Here is a 21,224-nt window from a genome sequence, read left to right as displayed (position 1 = left end):
ATTTGTAAATGAAACTGTTTATTATTAAAGGTGAAAAAAAATCCAAACCATCATGGCCCTGTGTGAAAAGGTGATTGCCCCCTTGTTAAAACATACTATAACTGTTGTTGTCCACACCTGAGTTCAATTTCTCTAGCCACACCCAGGCCTGATTATTGCCACACCTGTTCACAATCAAGGCATCACTTAAATAGGAGCTGCTTGACACAGTAAGGTCCACCAGAAGATCCTTAAAAGCTACACATCATGCCGAGACCCAAAGAAATTCAGGAACAATTGAGAAAGAAAGTAATTGAGATCTATCAGTCTGGAAAGGGTTATAAAGCCATTTCCAAAGCTTTGGGAATCCAGCAAACCACAGTGAGAGCCATTATCCACAAATGGCGAAGACATGGAACAGTGGTGAACCTTCCCAGGAGTAGCCTGCCGCCCAAAATTACCCCAAGAGCGCAGCAACGACTCATCCAAGAGGTCACAAAAGACCTCACAACAACGTCCAAAGAACTGCAGGCCTCACTTGCCTCAGTTAAGGTCAGCGTTCATGCCTCCAGCATCAGGAAAAGACTGGGCAAAAATGGCCTGCATGGCAGAGTTCCAAGGAGAAAACCACTGCTGAGCAAAAAGAACATCAAAGCTCGTCTCAATTTCTCCACAACACATCTTGATGATCCCCAAGATTTTTGGGACATTCTGTGGACCGATGAGACAAAAGTGGAACTCTTTGGAAGGTGTGTGTCCAAGTATATCTGGCGTAGAAGGAACACTGCATTTCATAAAAAGAACATTATACCAACAGTAAAATATGGTGGTGGTAGTGTGATGGTCTGGGGCTGTTTTGCTGCTTCAGGACCTGGAAGACTTGTCGTGATAAAAGGAACTATGAATTCTGCTGTCTACCAAGAGATCCTGAAGGAGAATGTCCAACCATCTGTTTGTGTACTCAAGCTGAAACGAACTTGGGTTCTGCAGCAGGACAATGATCCTAAACACACCAGCAAGTCCAACACGGAATGGCTGAAGAAAAACAAAATGAAGACTTTGGAGTGGCCTAGCCAAAGTCCTGACCTCAATCCTATTGAGATGTCGTGGTATGACCTTAAAAAGGCCGTTCATGCTCGAAAACCCTCTAATGTAACTGAATTAGGACAATTCTGCAAAGATGAGTGGGCCAAAATTCCTCCAGGATGCTGTAAAAGCCTCATTGCACGTTATCGCAAACGCTTGGTTGCAGTTGTTGCTGCTAAGGGTGGCCCAACCAGTTATTAGGTTTAGGGGGCAATCACTTTTTCACACAGGGCCATGATGGTTTGGATTTTTTTTCACCTTTAATAATAAACACCTTCATTTACAAATTGCATTTTGTATTTACTTGTGTTGTCCTTGACTATTGTTTAAATTGGTTTGATGTTCCCAAACACTTAAGTGTGACAAACATGCAAAGGAACAGGAAATGAGGAAGGGGACAAACACTTTTCACACCACTGTATATGCACGCTTTGGTATATTCTGTTTCCTTTGAACATAGTAGGGATCACGTTCTCCCAAATGGTGTTTACCTCATTCAGTAAGAAAAAGAAAAAGCAACCTTTTTCTCCATATGGAGCTCTTACCTGCCAGAGTCCTCTTCAATCTTCTCAAAGGTGCGAGCCACCGCCAAGTACGGCACTCTGGAGAGTGATGAACACATCGTTAGTAGGCAAAGCATTTACACCGACAAATTTTTAAATTCACAGCATTTAACTGACTCAGCTGTTCAGAGCGGCTAGCAATTAGTGTAAGAGTAGAATGAGCTTTGATTGAGTGTTATCAGACCTCATTAAAGCAACAGCAGGGACGACACAGGTCAGAGCTGCCACGGCCGAAAAGTGTTTCCTTACTATGTTTGATATGCAAAAATAAATCTGTTAAGCTACAGGAGAAGAGTTTTTTACAACAAAAGCCTCCCAAGGAGATATTTTCTGTAGATCTTTACTCAGATAAATCATGATATTAAATGTGTTTTATACATTCTGAAGCTGATGTTTTTTGTTGTAATATTTGAAAATGTTTCTTCAATTACAAAAAATCATTTGTAAGTGGTCTGTTTACTTTTCTGTTAATTTCATAAACGAGTATTAATAATGAAAAAAGGGTTATTTGATTTTTGTTTTAAAAAGCAAAATTTGAAATTGAAATAGAAGGTGTTTTCTCCTTTTCATGGTTAAAAGAGGATAGTAGACATTTAAAATAGGTTTTGATTTTTTATTTACAAAAACATAAAATAAAATTACTTGAAAAAGAAACAAAAAAAGGCCAGTTTCTCATATTCAGAGACGGGATCTCATTTCCATTGCAATAGTTCCAGTGTTGCTTCAGCCCAGGCTAAAATTACTTTGGAAACCCTAATGCATATACATAAATGAGGCACTACATATAAACACTAGCATTAGTCATTAAGTCATTATAGTTCAATAGCCTAAATACATAGGTTTTACTTTTATTTAATTTAGGAGACTGTTATTTATTTCCGTCTAATTTTATTTACTCAAAGGAAGTTTGGTTATCTCACAGACTCAGACTAAAAACAAGCCAGCCTGGCCTCAGAGCATCCCAGCATATCACTGTCTGCAAAAAAAAAAATAAAAATATGAATAGATCATGAGGTAGGCAGTTTCCCCAGCTCAGCTAGAGCGGGTAACGCTAGCTCTGCAGACGGACCAGAGTCAGTCAGCACCAGGGAGCAAACGGCGAGGATGCAGGTCACAAGGCTGGTGGCAGCTAACATTAGAAAATTAGACCCAGCACCGGAGGTCTGATCCCCATGATCTGATCCCGAACGGGCGGTGACTCTTTGCCAGATCAGCATGCTTAACGGCAGCAACTGAAAGTTTGCTGAGATCGGTGGCCTAACGTTACAACCGTGTACTGAAATTCTATTTTCTCAGCTAGTTAGACTCTCTTTGGGCGAAGTTGTCTGTGTTGGGTAGAGACAGAGAGTCAGGGAGAGGCTAATTAATTAATAAATAAATAAATAAATAAATAAATATGACGTTATAAAATAAAAGTCCCCAAAGCATTATCAAGAGTATAGATCTCCAAAGTAATTTAGCCTGGGCTGAAAGTCACACTGGTACATCGGTGCTGTTGCATTGGAAAAAGAGCTTAACCGTCCCGCCCACAGTGGGGTCTGGGAGTAAAAATACAATTTTTCCATTAAGAATTGAAGTATAAGCCATAAAATCGTAACCGTCGATGGTAGGCTTACAACCAGCTACCACATGACTAAGCGATTGTATATGCTCACACAGATGCATGACCTTGTTTTGAGATGAATGTCTTTTATTCGCAATGTCTTTTAATGGCATTTTTCATTTCTATTTGTGTGATTTATTTATTGTTACATGAAATAGAAAATGAAAATAAAAGCATGTTTGAAATTTCTTCCATCCCCTTTGGACCATGGAAAGGAAAAAAAGCCTTGTATTTCAATATAAAATTTTGTCATTTATAACGAAAATCAAATGAACGAAAAATTACCCAGACCAATGCAGTGACTTTTTCTGTGACGGACAAAGCTTTAGTAAACTCACCAATCTGGTACTTAAAGCCAATTAAAACCCACACAAAACTAGGGCTGGCTACCGAACTCAGAACGTTTTAGGCATTGACTTCATTGCCTCCGTAGTATCGAGAATCAAAAAGTGCCTCGTCATTTAATACCTGGTCTCGCTGTGCCAGACCCTCCTTCATAGCGCTGCCAAGAAGGGTCTGGCTAGGGGAAAAACGTGCTCCGGTTTATTGTCATTTCTTTTTTTGTGATCAAATTTTTATTTATTTTATATATTTAAAGTAACAAACAATTACAAATAATACATTGAGACAAAGAACACGTCCCAAAGCCCAAAACAAAATAAACAGGAAAGATGGGAGGAAGGGAGACAAAACAACACACGCAGAAACAGACAGACACGAGACAAGGCATCAAAACACCTGCTTAAGTTCGAGGTCACCTTACAGATTCAGCAATGTTCTGCTAAGTGTCCAGAGTGGAGAGTTCCACACACAGTTGTGTTCAAAATACTAGCAGTCCAACATCACTAACCTCATAAATCCTGTTTCTTTTGTTGGAACTGATATTTCTACATGGCAGATAATTTACTAGTGTTAGAATTTTGTAACTAACATCGTGTTTGTTGGATCTCTGAGGAAGAAGGCTGAGGGTCCAATTGAAAATTAAGAAAAGGTTTAATGCAACAGAATGATGAAGATGATGAGACAAAGACAATAAAACACAAAACAAACATAACACTGCAGTTGACAGCCGACTGGACTCATGCTTCCCCTGATGGAGTGCCGTGAAACCAGTGCTGAATATCACACAGATTGACCCTGCACCCACCCTGCATCCACCCTGCACCGGGGGGCGGTTCCCTTTTTACCTGGTGCATTCAAATCCATTCACATTGGTCCGTTGTAGGCATTGCAACATGCCAGTGCATCTTTGCTGTCCAGTGAGGAAGGACCTTCCTTCAAACTCTGCCCCTTTGGGGGTTGTTATTGGTTACAGAGCAAAAGGGTCTGTCGTGTAAATGTGAAACTAACATCAATAGATTAATCAGCATTGTATTGTCTTAGCCTAGACTAAGACCCCAGGGGACAGGAGACAGAAGGTTACTTCCTGGTGGGAAACAATCGGGTTCCTTCTATATGTTAAATGGTTTTCAGTTCTATTGATCTGGCAGAGACAGAGGGGATAGGTGAGACAGAAAAGGGCCATCCTGACCTCTTTGCTGACAAAATGCATATTAATCCCATCCTGGCTGCATCATACATACATTGTTTATAACTTTTTATAAATCAACACTAATAAGTGTAAGTAGAGTCATAGAAAACTTTCACTGTATCGTTATCAAACCTCTTTGAACGATACCGAGCCCTACCAATCAGACAGAGCGATGCTAGTTTTGTATTAGCATCGTAGTGGAAAGGGAGCAAGAATTAGCGTGACTGACCACCCAGGTGTCATGTTTCCATCACCGCTGATAAACTCTGTGACTATTAGTCATTAGTCCCAGGAATTAATGCAGATTTTAACTTGTCCCAACAACAACAACAAATGCCATATGTTAGAGGGTGTTGATAGGTGGTTGTAGTTAGTGGGAAAGGGGCTAAAGAATGGGCTGCACTTACTTTTGGCCCTGCTTCCAGCAGGCATGGTCCACAGGATGGTATTTTGGCCTGGACGGATCGTAGTCTGTTTGTCCGGCGGTTGACTCACTAAAGAAGAACACAGCGAGAAACTTAGCAAATTAAGCGTCTCATTGAATGCCTGCTATGGTAAAACATTTTGCAGGACGATAAATTGTCCCAGAAATGATTGCGATAAACAAGAATATTGTCGTGGACTCTCAGTCTGTTAACAAAAAATGCACCTAAATAAAAACCACACACAACCAAAAATATTAAATAAAATGGAGGTTAACAAAATTGCACTTCAAAAAATATTAAACAGACTCAGACATAAAGAGTGCCAAAGAGATGAAGCAGATGCCTCATGTACAAAAAGCTTTTTAAAAATAATTTTTCCAGCATCTCAGCATTGTTCAAATAAAGAGAAAGTGAATTGCAGTCTATGACCACAGAAGGGTGTGTAGCGAGGGCGAGAGAGAGAAAGAGAGAGAGAGAGCGCGCATTAGTCTAAATGCTGGCTCTTTGACGATACTAATGGGCAGCATCCCTTTAGCAATGAAGCAAACTACACCGTCTGTGAGTGCACATCATTTTGCACACTCCTGTTTGTACTTTGTTAGTCGTCTAAACGCTCCAGTGATTGTGTACTGTCGGGAAGACTGAGGCGGCCCATCTGTTGTAGTCTTTTTTTCCCAGCTCGGAAAACTACACTGGATGATTGTGTTTTAGGTGCATATTTGTTGTGTTGCTGTGTTTAGTTGCTACTGTTTTACAACTAAAGCGAAATACCAGCTCGCTCAGGTTAAGTGGGTCACCATGGTCATTCGGTTTTTATCCGAAGTGTTCCCACACTGCAGCTGTCGCATTTGGCTATGAAACTAATTCCATCTATTTTGTTCTTTTACTTCTTCTTAATTTCTCCAACTCTCAATTAGCGTTTCTACTCATGCGGCACTTCTGCTGCAATCTGTTGTTGGCTACGCCAGGAGTCCCGCCTCCCCACACAGAGATCATGCAGCTGACAAGTGACTAGATGGCTCACTCCTTGTTACGCTAAGGAGCCAAGAGTGGTTATCCAGTCACTTTGGTAGAGAGAGAGCCGAGGAAAACGCAAACATACAAATGGAAATCATAAACCTCATTTTTATTTATCATGCGATTAATAGATATATTGATATTGCAACAGGCCTAAATGGCAACAGCGGTTATAGACACTGAAAAATCCATCACTTATCTCTTTGGAGACGGAAAGTCATGCACACTATTATCATAACAAGGAAACAGATACATTGAAATGTAGTGACTATTTTGGGAGAAAACTTCACAAGTTACTTTACAACTACTACAGTAAAGAAGAAAAATACCAGTACCTATGTCAGGAGTCAATTACTACTACAGCAATGTTACGTAATTGTTTTTTAAACATTGGAGTCTGAATTTAATTGCCTGAAATCATTAAGAGGAGAGATACTCTTGCGGTTAACTTTGTATGGTATGCATTGCCTATCACTCCCAACACTAAATCACACAAGGCAGTAATAAAAAAATATATATATGAGGATGAAAAATGAATTTCCTCCCTTCTAGTCGTCTAGACCTAAAAATAGTTTGTAGCTGTTAAGAGTTATCATGACCTCAAAGTGACAAAGCAGCAATACACTGCTAATTGAGTTTGTTTTCCCCCATGGTGTGGTTCGTTTAGGCAGATCAGTACGCGACAAACAAACTCTGGAGCGCACCAAAAGTGGACCAAACAAGCGTACCAGCTTGAGTTTAGATCTCCGTGTGTTAAACAGTTGCGGTCGTCAGACACCGCCTACCAAGAGCCTGGGTCTGATCGAGGTTTCTGCCTAAAAGAAAGTTTTTCCTCGCCACTGTCGCACTGTTGCTTGCTCTGTAGAAAACTACTGGAACTTTTGGGTCCTTGTGGATTCTGGAGTGTGGTCTAGACCTACTTTATCTGTAAAGTGTCTTGAGATAACTCTTGTTGTGATTTGATACTATAAATAAAATTGAATTGAATTAAACAGACATCTAAGAAAATACACATTCAGGATGTTAACACACAAAGTGCTCGTCATGTTCAATCCGCCCGGGGGATTGGTTTGTAATGATAAGTCTTTCAGATGCATATTTCCACATTGCCATTTACCCCGCACAAAGGAAATTTGTCAGATTGCGTATCAGGGCAGAGGCTACAAATACCAAGCCATCCAATTCGGGCTTTCACCAAGGGTGTTCACCAGGTGTGTGGAGGCGGCGCTGTCTCCACTGAAGAACAGCGGTATCAGAATATTTTCGTACATAGATGACTATCTGGTCTGCTCCCATTCCAGTACGGTGATAACTCATCTCAGGGATTCGGGGTTCAACATAAACTGGGTGAAGAGCGGCAAATCGCTCACTACAGCTACACAAGTTAGCTTGCAGGGTGATTTTGTGTAGCAGCGTGACACTGCTATGTCTTCGAGCAACACACTTGCCAGGCGTTTTAAACAGGGGTGCAGATCTCCTGTCACGGGGGAATCCTCTGTAAGGAGAGTGGACTCTCCACCCACAAGTGGGGGAACAAGTGGGGGAACAAGTGGGGGAACGGGTCTGGCGGAGATGCGGTCAGGCAGCCGTAGATCTCTTCGTCTTGCAAGAAAACACACAGTGTCCAATGCTCTTCTCTCTGTCAGACGTAAATGCACCGCTGGGTGTGGATGCTCTAGCTCACCCATGGCCAAATGTGCAACTCTATGCATTCCACCCGCTCTCTTTGTAGTGGAAAGTGGCGGGTTTTTGAGGAGTGGTGCGAACGTAGGGATACAATCCCTTTTCAGTGTTCTGTGGTGGACCTGCTGTGTTTCCTGATCTGATGGATGAAGGAAAAGCTTTCTCCACAATTAAGGTGTACTTTGCTGCTGTCTAAGCCTGCCATATGGGTTTTGGGGATAAGCCCGCTGGGCAACATCCCTTAGTTTGTCGTTTCATGAAAGAGGCACACCGCAAGCTCCCGGTTTCCAGGCCCCTGGTTCCTCTATGGGACTTATCGGTCTTCCATCACCCATTTGAGCCTATGGAGGCAGTAGGGATGAAGTTTGTTTCTCTTAAAACAGCTTTTCTCTTGGCTTTAACCACTGCAAAGCGAGTGAGTGACTTACAGGCTTTGTCTGTTCAGCCAACCTGTCTCCAGTTTGCCCCAGGGCTCTCTAGAGTCTGTTTGCGGCCCAACCCACCATTTGTGCCTAAGGTGGTGGAGTCAGCCTACAGGTGCCCCTCAGTGGTGCTCTGGGTTTTCCACCCGCCTCCACTCTGCTCAGGAGAGGAGAAAAGGCTTCACATGTTGAGCCCTGTCCGGGCCCTACACATGTATGTGAGTCGGACGGCTGTGTTCAGAAAAGCTGATCAGCTGTTTGTGTCCTGGGCTACACCCCACAAGGGTAAGCCTTTGTCCCGCCAGAGGCTATCCCACTGGATTGTGGAGGCCATATCATTGGCTCATGAGTGTAAAGGTTTGCAGGCCACTTGGGGTCTGAGGGCTCATTAAACGAGAGGCATGGCCACTTCATGGGCCCTTTTTAGGGGTGTTTCAGTGGCAGAAATTTGTGCGGCAGCGAGTTGGGCTACGCCTCACACTTTTGTGAGGTTCTACGTGCTCAATGTTTCCGGACCGTCCCTTGCACAGGCTGTGCTGGAGGTGACGGCGCCCGGGTTGGTGGGATTCTCGGTTCAATGTTATTTGGCTTTGGGAGATTTAGGCAATCCGGGAGTGGTCTATTTCTCCCACAGAACGAAGTTAGAAAAATAACTTTAGGTTAGTTAACGTAACCCCTGTTCTTTGATAACAGAGTGAGGTGTTTCACCAACATGTCCCTCCTTGCAGAGACATGGAAAGAAACCTATCTGAAATGATTTGTAAGGAGCTGGTCGACTGTGATTATATGAGGGGGCGTGGCCTCAGCACAGTTCGACCTGTATGTCACAGACAGACGTGGTGTCATTGGAGTTTCCATAGTTGGTCACGCCGAGGCGATTCCCCCACAGTGAAATACCTTACTCTGTTATCAAAGAACCGGGGTTACTTTAAGTAACCTAAAGATTTTACCAATAGACCAGAACACAGGACCTTCTTCATGTATTTACTTTCTTGCTCCCGCCCCCAGACATATCCGACCAAAAAGTGGGCTTGATGTTCTTGCCTGATTTGTAATGACGCAATGTGGTATGCTTTGATTTTTCCAGTTATGAAACCGAACCAAACAACAGCAAATCGCTCCAAGTTTTACTGATTTAGACCAAAGCAAACAAACTATAGGTGTGAAAATGCCCGAAAGTACTTAATGGAGGATCCTTTAGGGAACGACTTTTTTTTTTTTTATAACTCTTACTGTCTTACATTACTGTCTTTTATTTACTCTAATTTTTCTACTACACATAGCCAAGGAAGAATAGTCTTCACTACAGTTGTGGATTAACTGTAAGCTTGAAGCAGAGATGCTGCCTTTTTAAAGGCTGACTGTTGGACAACTGAATGGATTAGGTGCTTCTTTTAATATTACTAGAGTATCATTTCAAATGTTGTGGCTAAAACTGCAGTCTTGACTCAGACTGTGCTCTAATTTAAATTAAACAATGGTTCACACAGCCATCGGAAGCTCCACAGTCTTTTTTTTTCTTTCTTTGTTCTTGTTTTCCTCAGAGTAAGAGGCTGCTTTTCTCGCTTTGTCAACCTTTTTGTACATGACATCTTAAGCCGCCACAGTGTGACCGGTACAGTATGAGCCGCCACAGTACGAGCAGTCAATTAAATTTTATTTATAGTATCAATTCCTAACAAGAGTTATCTCGAGACACTCGAGGTCTAGACCACACTCCAGAATTTACAAGGACCCAACAGTTATAGTATTTCTTTCCAGACCAAGTAACAGTGGCGAGGAAAAACTTCCTTTTAGACAGAAACCTCGGACAGACCCAGGCTCTTGGTAGGCGGTGTCTGACGGGCCGGTTGGGGTTAGAATAAAGAGTGGAAATAACAAAAATAGAAAAATAGTAGTTTGTAGCAGTTCTTTGTAGTAGTTCATGGCATAGCAGGGCACTGTGGGCATTACAAGGCAGAGCAGGACGTAGCTGGGCACCGCAGAGTAAAGCAAGATGAACATGGCATTGCAGAACGTTTAGCAGGACCATGGCAATAGCTGCTACCATGATTTTGGAGCCTCTCTGATCCAAGGGAACATGCTGGGGAAAAAAGAACATAAGGACTCCGGGGAATGACTCCCCCTCACAGTGTGACCGGTACAGTATGAGCCACCACAGTGTGACATGCATGTGCTTTACCAAAGAGCTCAGAGGTCAGTTTTGACTGAACATTGCAACATGTGGGTGAGTTAAGACAGATGAGAATACAAACAGGCAGCTAAGGGCTTGGGCATAAATTTAGCAGGGCAACAAATAATAAAATAAACCCAACCCAATAAAATTGTACAGTTGTAAATGATATGTGTAGATGTGAACCTCCAGTAAGTAGGCTGGCAAGGATTTTTTTTTTTCACTTCAAACATCAAATGAAGTTATTCTTCTCTCTATTACAGGTAATGCTGAATTGAGAACTGAGCGTCCTAGCTAGCAAGCAAGCTAACTAGCCAGCCAGCTCATTTTCTGTAACCAGTGAAAGCATGTTGAGTGGAATTAGCAAGTTAGTAGGGGTGGAAAAAAAACATACAAAAAAAACAGATACAGCATAAAACGCAATATTTTCAGTGGTAATGCTATATCAATGCACAGGCTCCAAGTATCAATCTTTTATGGTCAGTTTGGTCAGTCGGTAGTCAGTTTGTCTGCTTGACAATCCCATTTTGCAGCAACAAAATTGAAGTGATATGAACAAAGAATATAAATGTATCTTTTGGATAAAACATATGTTGACAAAGTTTCCTTTTGGGGACATCAGCTGAAATTGGGAAAAATTAAAAGTTGGGAAAAAAGGTTAGAAATTGCAGAATATTGCAATTTGTTTAAAATCGCAATAATATTGTGTTTTCGCATCAGCATCGTGATGATATTGTATCAGAAGGCGTCTGGTGAAGCCAACCTCACAAGTTAGCTAGCTAACCAACTGTCCGACAAGCTATTAAACAAGCAACCAACAAGCTAGGAAAAGGGGGGGACTGAACCCTCAGATGAGGTTGGGCCTGACCCAGCCTGTTCTGAGCTGTCTTGTGCTCTGATTTACCTTTTTGTGTCTTTACTGTCCTCTGCTGAGGGTTTCCTCTCTGCACTTGTCTTTTTTTCCCCTTCACTCTCCTCTGCTTTCTCCGTCTTCACTGCAGCTTTTCTTGGAGCTATTGAATAAAAGTAAAGATTTATAAACAAAAAAATAATAATAATAATAATAATAATAAGGTGAGGGTGGAGCACGGGTTTGGGCAGAGAATTGTTTTGCTTGTCTTTTCTAACTGATAAAAATATTTATAGACACTTTTCTTTTTTGTGCAAGAACAGAGCTATGCAAATTCCTCCTCACCAAAGAAACTGCTGATGGGTGCTTTCTTAGGTGGCTCCTTATCTTTCTGCTCTTTTCCTTCTTTCTGCTGTCTTGCCGTTTGACTTTTTGGGCTCCCTTCTCCCTCTTGTGTGTCCTTTTCAACTGCCGCCGCCTCCTTCTTCTTCTTCTTCTTGGCAACGGCAGGCCCTTTGTCATCCTCGGTCTTCTCCTTTGCTTTCTCTTCATTTTCAGCCCCCTCAGCTATTTTTTCCTTCTCATCAAAGCTTGTTGGCTTCAACCGCTCCTCCTCTTTGGCCTTCTCTTGTTCCTCACTATTCTTCTTCACCTCCTCCTCATCTGGGTTGTTAGCCACGGCTACTGCCTTTTCAACTCTCTCTTCCTTTGCGTCCTCCTCCATGGGCTCATCTGTGAGAAAGAAAGGGAGTGGAGTCATTGAAGAGCTAATTGTCAGCAGGTTTACTGAGGGTGACCTAGCTTTACTTTTTTTGAAACCCAGTGTTTGTAGACGTTTTTCAAAACAGACTTCTTAAATAAAATGTTGCAGGTTTTATTTTGAGGTTTCCTTTTCACTCAAAAGTCGAGTTAAGCCCCTGACACACCAAGTGCCTCAGAACACACCAACGCGACGTGACGTAATACATCTTCATACAAGAAGGTTTTAAAATGCTGGTTCCTAGATTAGACTGGAGTGACTGTGGAAACAGTGTTACATATCAATCAGATGTATTTGTCTTTTTAATATCTACCTCTATATAAAGTATATATACACCCATCCAGCCGTGTGTTAGAGTGTATGTCAGGGTATTTATTACACAGCAAATGTTGTACACAAGCTACATTACGTCTATTCTAAAATACAAATGTGCAGTTCTTTATTTCCACAACCTTTAATATTTCTAAGTCTAATAGTCATGTTGAATAATTTATTGTTTGCATTTGTGCAACTTCCCAACTTTGATGATCCTAGAATTGTCTCCATTTAATTTTCCATTCTGGCCAAGACTCACAGCAGAGGTGAAGGTGTACCTGTGCTGCTGGCGCTGTTCTCCATGCGTGCGCGTTTTTTTTGCTGATCCTGCTCCTCCTTGGCCTCTGCTTCCTCTTTCTGACTCTCGCTGCCGCTCCTGCTCTCATCCAGTTTCCTCTTGGGGAACATCTTCCTCGCTGCACACAGAAAGACGGGCGTTCAATTAAAGAGAAGGAAAGAGAAAAAAAAGGGGAAAAAAAGCAGTTAGACGCATCCCAACTGAAAACATGTCATGATCAAACAGAAAGAGCATTTGGAGATGAAAACAGGATGAGTCTACTCTCGTACTGTGGATGTAGGACAACAAAAAAAGAATCAGAGATAGGTACTTCCATAATGAAAACACTAATTCCATCCTGAACGATATTATGCAGCACAGCAGCTTAGGGTTTCAATGTAATTTCCCTCTGTAATTTTATGCAGCAGTGCTGCTTGAGGGTAATTTTAGTTTTGGTTCTGCATGCTTCTCTTTTTGGTCCCTGGTAGGGTTCTAGCACAGGTAGCATCGCTGATGGTTTTCTTCTAGATGTATTATAATGAAAGCTTTAACCCAGGACATTAAGAATGCAATTGCAGGTCAAATTAGTGCTATTTTAATGTGATGTTTTTTCCTCCAGTGGTGATGGTGGCGGGGTTTTTACTGCGGCAAAACACCACGCAGTCATCAAACAAACACAAAGACAATGGGAAGATGACAAGATAACGAGCCACTTCCCTGCTGCAAAAGTAGGATGAAGGAAACAAAGTGAGAGAGGAGGTGCCTCCCAAATGAAAACAAAGCTGTGATACTAGAAATCTGATACTAAAATTCTCTATTCAGAATCCTACATTTCTGACATGAAAAAGTACGAGTACAAAGCACCACTTAAAAGAACTTGGCTGTTCATTGCAGCCGGTTACACATATATCTTATTTAAATTCACCGATTATGAACATGTATGGCAAAGAAAAAAACGAAGAGACGCTCTTCTCTTGCACATGAGAAATGTTGTAACGATAATAATCACTTCACATGTTCTTCTATTTTCAAGAAAGTTACCAAAAGCCTGCATGCCAGAAAGGAAACAAATAAAGATTGACAATCAGCTACAATAAAAACAGGATATGCTTTGCTTGTTCCATTAAAGCCCAGTCAGCAGAAATGATACATCACAAGACAATGCAGTGATAATAATAATAATATAATAATAATAATAATAAAAAATAGTAATATCACAATGCAAGCAAACACAGAATAATATTGATATAGGCCTGCAGAGTGTGCATGCGTGGTTCAGCAGATGAGATAAATGAAAAATAACACAACCCAATCTAGACTACTGGTTGTCAGTCGAAAGGGCTGAGGCCCTTCCAGAGAATCTAGCGATTAATGAAACAAGAGGGGGGGGAAGTACACTAAGCTGCTTTCTGGAGAACAAACCTCTCATGCATTCAGTTTCTGATGAATGTCTTGTTTTCCCTCATTGTGAAATAATGAGTATTTTGGAGCCATTAGGCTCCTGCTAATAAGTAATCAAGTAAAATTGCTCGAGGAAGAAGAACTATTAATCCTCAACTGGTGTCAAAGTTCGAAAAATGCAATTTTGGAGACACCGCACCACAGATTTAGAGTACGCCTAGAGAAAAAACAAGTAGATCAAATGTGATCAGATACTAACCAGTCTTGCGTTTAACAATGCCAGAGGGGGAGATGGAGTTTGGGGTGGCGGGTGTCCCAGGTGAAGCAGACGAGGCCGGGCTGGCTGGAGTAGCAGGAGTTACAGGGGTGGCCAGGGCAGGTGATGGAGACAGGGGGGTGGGAACTGCCATAAAGACAGCATCCTTCTGAAAAACACAAGCACTGTTGGTAATGGTGTTGAGATTTATAGTTACAAGAGGCAGCAGAAACAAAGGCTCAAACGGCTAGAATTCCCGCAGATAGTGGTTTTGATTTAAAGTGATTTCTTTATTATTTTTTTTACACTAACATTTTGACTATTTTCATCCCAGGAACTGACAATGACATCTGTCCAAAACAAGATGGCCGCCACTGTGGATGGTTTGTATCACCAACCCTTAGTGTGTCATTTTCTGCAGAGGCAAACCAGGATATTCCCTAAAGCTCCAATATGCAATATATTTACTGTTGAAAGACTATCTTTTCTGACAACAATAATACAGCCAGTATTTTCACTTATTGAAATTTCCGTTCAGTGACGGAATTTCTTTTTGGATGTGTTGTTATTAACTGCCCAGTTTGACAGTGCAAGCCCAGCGCGCTACAGCTGTAACGTTAGTACAGCCATGGAAGCCGAAAACTAACAAACAGGATCAACAGAGATAGATTCTATCCAACCTAAAAGAAAACAACATGTTGGGTGACCAGAGGGGAGATGTATTGGAAAGATGGAGACAGCTTAGAGTCTAAAAGGACTTTCCTCCTGAACAGGTAAGCATTAGCTTCAGGCTAATTTATCACAGCTAATAAGCATTTTATGTCATTTCAACATCTGTGTACTCACATTGAATTATTTAGCTATAGTACCTTAGTGGTTTACGTACTCGCAAAAACAACTGAGACACAGCCAATAAGTGATTATGACTGGTCCTGGCTAACACCACCATTCTAGCCCTGCTAACGGCTAAGGTTACCGGAGAACCAGGCCAGAGGGCCACAGCTAATTACAACTTGTAACCTGCTTAGCAGCTGTAGCCAACAGCGGTGAGTTATTTTAGTGCGAGAGAAGAAGGCTGTAAATCGGGAAGAGAGGATCGTGCGTTTGCAGTGTGTTTAGCGATTGTTGCCGTAACTCTAAGCCAATAAAGTCGGGTGGAGAGGACGGCAAGGTTGTTGTGTTTTCAGCGGTTCTGCAGTAGAGGATGACACGGGAGTGGATTTTCACTCCTGTCCTGTCCCACTCCCATAGAAAGAAATCTTGTCCCGTCCCACTCCCAGACCAAAGTTTAAAAACTAATCCCATCCCACTCCTGGTAAATTGAGTCCCACTCCCATCCCGCTCCTGTTTAAACTGACTCACGCTCCTGTACCGCTCCCATTTGACGGCAATTTTCGCTTGATGAACGAAGCGATGCTTGGCTGATTCTTTCCCGAATTTGCCTTGCAAGTGTGCCTCTTCAGACCGCTCATCTTTGAATCCCTTGCGTACTTGACTGGTAAGCATGTCTTACAAGCAGCGTACATCGTGCTATCATTGTCACATTCTACTCTCATAAACTTAATATTTCAGACTATCCGACAAGTTCTGTGAACTTAATAGACATGTCATTACTTCTGACTTTGCGCTGTAAATAATTTTTTTGCCACATCGAGTTCTCCGCGGCTGTTAGCTCCCTCCATCACTGCTCTTTGAATTACGGCGGTAAGCCGTGACAAAAAGCCCTGATGGCTTCTGGGACGGCTGGGTCGTGTAGTTTTTTTTAAATTGCGTTACATTGTAGGCGTATTAAAAGGAAAACTACAAAATGGTGCATTTACTTTTTTTTGCATTTAGGTGCATTTCGATTTTGTTGTCGTCTTTGCTATTTGTTGATTCCCGCTCCCGTCTGCTCCCGTTAACCATTTACACACAGACTGCTTGAACCCAGGAAGTGGAAAGTGGTGGATATAGACCATCGAAAATGTCCTCATGAAGTCCTCCACTTGTGATGGGCATTTTGAATGTTTTTACTGACCAAAAAAGAACAAAAAAATATGAATAATTGAAATATATTCAATTATGGAAACTAGGCATGCACGAATAATCGTTATAAAATCGCACCCTTGATTCAAGATACAATCAGCTGTTCACGATTTAAATTTGAAATAAATTTGATTTAAAAAAAAACAGACTGTATAAAATAGGTTTTAAAGTGCTCCCAGGCGCTGCAATGCTGTTAATTAAACAAAATAAAACAACCGGAAAGAGTCAGAATATCGCTCTATGGCGTTAGTGGTTACGGCCTAGAGCCTGTGATGCTTTGATCTTTTTTTGGAAGTTGTAAGGTTTGGGATTAAATTAAGCCTCGATCGGCGAAGTCCACCACATGTCCTTGTCTTCATCAGCTGTGTCTGATGAGTAGAGTTCTTTGAGTGAGACGATGTGAGTTTCATTGCGTTAAACAGCTTAACGAGCCTGACCCTAACCCTGACCCAAAACTTCACCCATAGTAAACTATACCAAAACCCAACCCATAGTTTAGCATTTCTAGCCCTAACCAGCTAGATTAAAGTAGACAAATAATAAAATACTTACTGCGATTTTGTCATGGTCAAAAAAAAATTGTGGCAGAGAATCGTGATATCAATTCTAAGCAAAACAAACAAAAATGTTATTCATATTTTTCCCCGAATCGTGCAGGCCTCATTAAAACCATGTAAAAAGTGATGTTGGGTGGGTCATGCTGACTAACACAATCCATCCATCATGGCCAATATTCTCAAAACAGCAAATAATGAATAATTGCTGACATATTACGCACAAAATAAGCAGGCCGGTTAGGAGGTGTTGATCAAACAACAGGTGGTGGAGAGTCAGCCAAAGCCCATAATCAGGTCTTCATTATGTGGTTCATTGACAAATGTAGTCAACATGGTGATTCACCGTACAATTACTGTCTCTTTGTGCAACAGTGTTTTTGCCACTAGTGAATAAACAACGGGCCCCTGATACACCTACAAGAGCTCTAACAGTCATATTAGATTCAGCTGTGGGTACAATGAGGATTTAGAACATGGGATGGGTTACACACTGAGAGGTTTCCATTCATGTGCATGCAGTATCATAATAAAAATTACAAAAAAAAGCTGGATGGAAATGTCAGAATTTGATAAATCTTTATCTGCACACAAAAAAATCATTGCTTGAAGAAAAAAAAAGTGATTAAAGAGAAGTAACTCTGATGTCCAAAATTTAGGATGTGTATCTTGGCTTTTACCTTTTCTGTTTCACAAATAGTTTCTTTGTCTCCGTGTCCCTTGGTGGTGACTTGCTCTTTAATGACCGGAGCGTCGTCATCGTCGCTATCCAGGATCTGACGGCTGCGTTTGGCAACCTTCTTGGTGACGGGTGAATCAGCCTTATGAACACCGTTCTGCACCTTGAGAGGGCTTTTCACAGGTCTGGAAATGAGCACAGACACAAGAAATAAAGAAATAAGTAAAGCCATAGGCCTCATGCAAATGTTACAGTTTAGGAATAGACTGATTATTGGCCCTGGACGAATATCGGGCTGTATTTTGGCAGTTTGCAGATTGTATGTATCACCACAAGTTTCTATAATATTTGTTATAATAAAGGAACAAGGCAATAGCAAGAGCAGTAGAATACAACTGAGAGTGTCAAACATATAAATTCAAGGCATGAGTCATGAAAGAGAGGTCAAATGCTAGAGTATTAAAAAGGTTTTAAAGACATGCATTAAAGATGATACATTCTGCAGATAATGAACACTATCATCAAAGCAGTGATGAGATGTGAAAAAAGTCTCTTTTGATTATAACTACTACAAAAAGTTGTACTAAGCAACTGAGGTCAGAGATAATTGCCCATATTTAAGCTGTCAGTTGAAGTTTCAACATAAAAGCATGTTTGACACATCAGTAAGCATCAGCTTCATTTCAGAGATTAGTTTTCCCACCCATACTGGCAATCCTGTTTAGGTACAACACAGGTATCTTTGAAGTAGAGCTGGTCGATATGGAGAAAATCCAAATATCCCAATTTTTTCTTTTCTTTTTTTTTTTAAATACATCAATATCGATACTGTGGCGATATTGTAGGGTTGACAGTTGATGCTGTCAGAAAATATTTACACTGAGTTTAATTAAATAATCATCAGTGGTAGAGCGGTTTTTTGCCAATCGGAAGGTTGGGGGTTCAATCCCTGGCCCTGCAGTCCCATGTCGAAGTGTCCTTGGGCAAGACACCGAAACCCGAGTTGCGTGAATGTGTGTGAGTGTGTATCTGATGAGCAGGTGGCACCTTGTACGGCAGCCTCGACCACAGTGTGTGAATGTGTGTGAATGGTGAATGGTTCCTGTATGATGGAAAAGCGCTTTGAGTAATCGTTAAGACTAGAAAAGCGCTATATAAATACGGCACATTTACATATAACAGAACAGCTAAAACAGTCATGCATCTTTGAAAAATGACATCACTTTACTGTAATGTAGCCTTTAAAACCAGGACAAGGCAACACTTGTGTCATCCCACGATAATATCCAAAGTTTAAGAAAATATCTAACATCATACATTGCCCAAAATCATAAATGCAACACTTTTGTTTTGGCCCCCATTTATCACAAGCTGAACTCAAAGATCTAAGACTTGTTCAGTGTACACAAAAGGCTTATTTCCCTCCAATATTGTTCATACATCTGTCTAAATCTGGTTAGTGAGCATTTCTCTTTTGCAAGAAAATCCATGTGCCTTTGAAATGTGAAGTTTTACTGTATTGGGTGAGGGGGGGGGGGGGAGGTCCAGTCAGTATCTGGTGTCACCATTTGCCTCACGCAGTGCAACACATCTCCTTTGCATAGAGTTGATCAGGTTGTTGATTGTGGCCTGTGGAATGTTGGGCTACTCCTCTTCAGTGGCTGTGTCAAGCTGCTGGCCATTCACAGGACCTGAACCACGCTGTCGTACACGCCGATCCAGAGCATCCCAAACATGCTCAATGGGTGACATGTCTTGTGAGTATGCTGGCCATGCCAAAACTGGCATGTTTTCAGCTTTCAGGAATTGTGTACAATTCGCAACATGGGGCAGTGCATTATCATGCTGCAACTGGTAGTGGGCCTCATGAACTAGTCACGATATCGCTGTGTATTCGAAATGCCATCAATCAAATGCACTTGTGACCCTTGTCCATAAGATATGCCTGCCGATACAATAACCCCACCGACACCATGGGCCACTCGATCATAAGTGTGGGGGGGTAAATGATGATGCTAGATTCTGAAAAGTTAATGCTGCATCAATAATCGGTTTAGAATCAAATCATTGACCTCTGAGATTGAGTGGTGGGTGAATGGCAGAAAGAAAAATAGCAGGGTTTCACCAAGTCCACTTTAAGACTGTAAAGCCCTTTTGAAGACTTTTATGAATGAAATTTAGGACCTATATAAACAATAAAAAAATTGTTTTAACCAAGCTCTAAATTCAGTTTTTTTCAAGCAAAGTGTCAATAAACTTGCACCCCTGTGGTGGGAATCTTTGGGAACCTCACGATTCGATTTTGATTCAGAGGCCAACGAAAAGTGGTGTCCTTATAACATTGGATATTCCTAAATTCTCTTAATTTAGGCATTAAGATCAACGTCCAAAAGTTGTTTTTTTATTCTTCTTTTTTAATCAAATTTAGCACGGGTGTGTAAACTTTCTCAAGCCACTGTATAACACAATAAAGTTAAAGGGAAACGCAAAAAAGCATAATATGAGCCCTTTAAGTGTTTAGAGCAGACCGTTGTCTCACCTAGTTATACTTTATTTACAGTTTGTCAAGACTCTATAACTTAACCCGCGTTACTGGTATGTAATGGTACATAGCCTACACTCCCTGGTTATATGTGGCCGTTGCCTCGCTTGTGGGTGTAGTGAACATTGTGCAGATAGATGAAAAGTTGTATTTGCATCATTTAATCATATTTTCTTTTTTCATCTGTGTTTGTAAAACCTTGGTTTATGTTTGTTAAGACGTGTGTCCAGATCTGAAAAGAGTTAGCTGCAGAGACAGAAACAGGTCTGGAACCAAGTTCATTTTCTCCTATGTGCCCTTCTGGAGAAAAAAAAAGATGTTTGGGAGATATGTGGCAAGTAAAAAAAAAGGGAGGGGGGGGGGGGGTCCAATGATTACTTTGGTGACTATTGGGCGAAAGAATTGCTCGTAATCTGTGGTCCAATCACTTATACCACTTCCATGACACAGATCCAAGAAATGACTGAGTTGGGGCATCTCAGTTATTACGAAACACTAATGGTTCTAAATCCCTATCTGCAAATGTCAATCAGATTTTGTAGTCAATCTATGCGTGCCCACGTGCAACTATGGCAACCCTGAACCCACAGAGCCCAAATCCATACATAACAATCCCATAATCCCAATTTAACCCCTTGTAACAACCTCCTATTTTGTGTGATTGGAGAAAAAAAGCTTTTACTTTTTCACTGGTTTATCCGTGGATTTCTTCTGAACATCCTTATTGTCCTTGCTCTTGGGCTGAAAGAAGGATCTGATGGAGGAGGAAGAGAACAGTTTACGTTAATAGCCTAACGGGCGTTAGCATGCTAATCATCAGTGTATAATAAAAAAATAATACAGTCATTAAAACAGTTTATTATACCGATGAAAGTTGATGTGTGTAACTTTAGGTTAGTTGGCTGGTGAGTTAGCTCAACGGTCAGATTTACGTTTTCTACGTCATCTGCTAATTTAGCAGACAAAAGTTAGCGAGCCTTATTTAGCTAACGTTACTGTACCGTTGTTTAAACCTTTCCTTCCGTTGGGTCAAAACAACTTCAGGTTCAGCGTTAACGTTAGCTAGCACACAAGATAACGTCA

General features: G+C 41.3%; 1 protein-coding gene across 2 annotated transcripts in view; it reads right to left on the bottom strand.

Moving 5' to 3' along the window:
• lig1 (ligase I, DNA, ATP-dependent) overlaps positions 1–21,224 on the bottom strand; it is a 58,370-nt gene that overhangs the window by 36,564 nt on the left and 582 nt on the right. The window contains exons 2-9 of one of the 2 annotated variants that reach the window (XM_034886786.1): positions 20,824–20,895; positions 17,601–17,784; positions 14,345–14,510; positions 12,683–12,823; positions 11,678–12,070; positions 11,387–11,495; positions 5,170–5,256; positions 1,611–1,667 (exon numbers count right to left, since the gene is read on the bottom strand). In XM_034886786.1, coding sequence (XP_034742677.1) covers positions 1,611–1,667; positions 5,170–5,256; positions 11,387–11,495; positions 11,678–12,070; positions 12,683–12,823; positions 14,345–14,510; positions 17,601–17,784; positions 20,824–20,895 — 1,209 coding nt within the window. The remainder of the gene's footprint in view (positions 1–1,610; positions 1,668–5,169; positions 5,257–11,386; positions 11,496–11,677; positions 12,071–12,682; positions 12,824–14,344; positions 14,511–17,600; positions 17,785–20,823; positions 20,896–21,224) is intronic. The other variant, XM_034886787.1, reaches the window with a different exon arrangement.

The sequence above is a fragment of the Etheostoma cragini genome, chromosome 12 (genome assembly GCF_013103735.1).
Source record: "Etheostoma cragini isolate CJK2018 chromosome 12, CSU_Ecrag_1.0, whole genome shotgun sequence".
In the NCBI taxonomy this organism is placed as follows: Eukaryota; Metazoa; Chordata; class Actinopteri; order Perciformes; family Percidae; genus Etheostoma; species Etheostoma cragini.
Note: the sequence above shows the minus strand (reverse complement) of the source record. Positions and strands in the feature narration are given on the sequence as shown.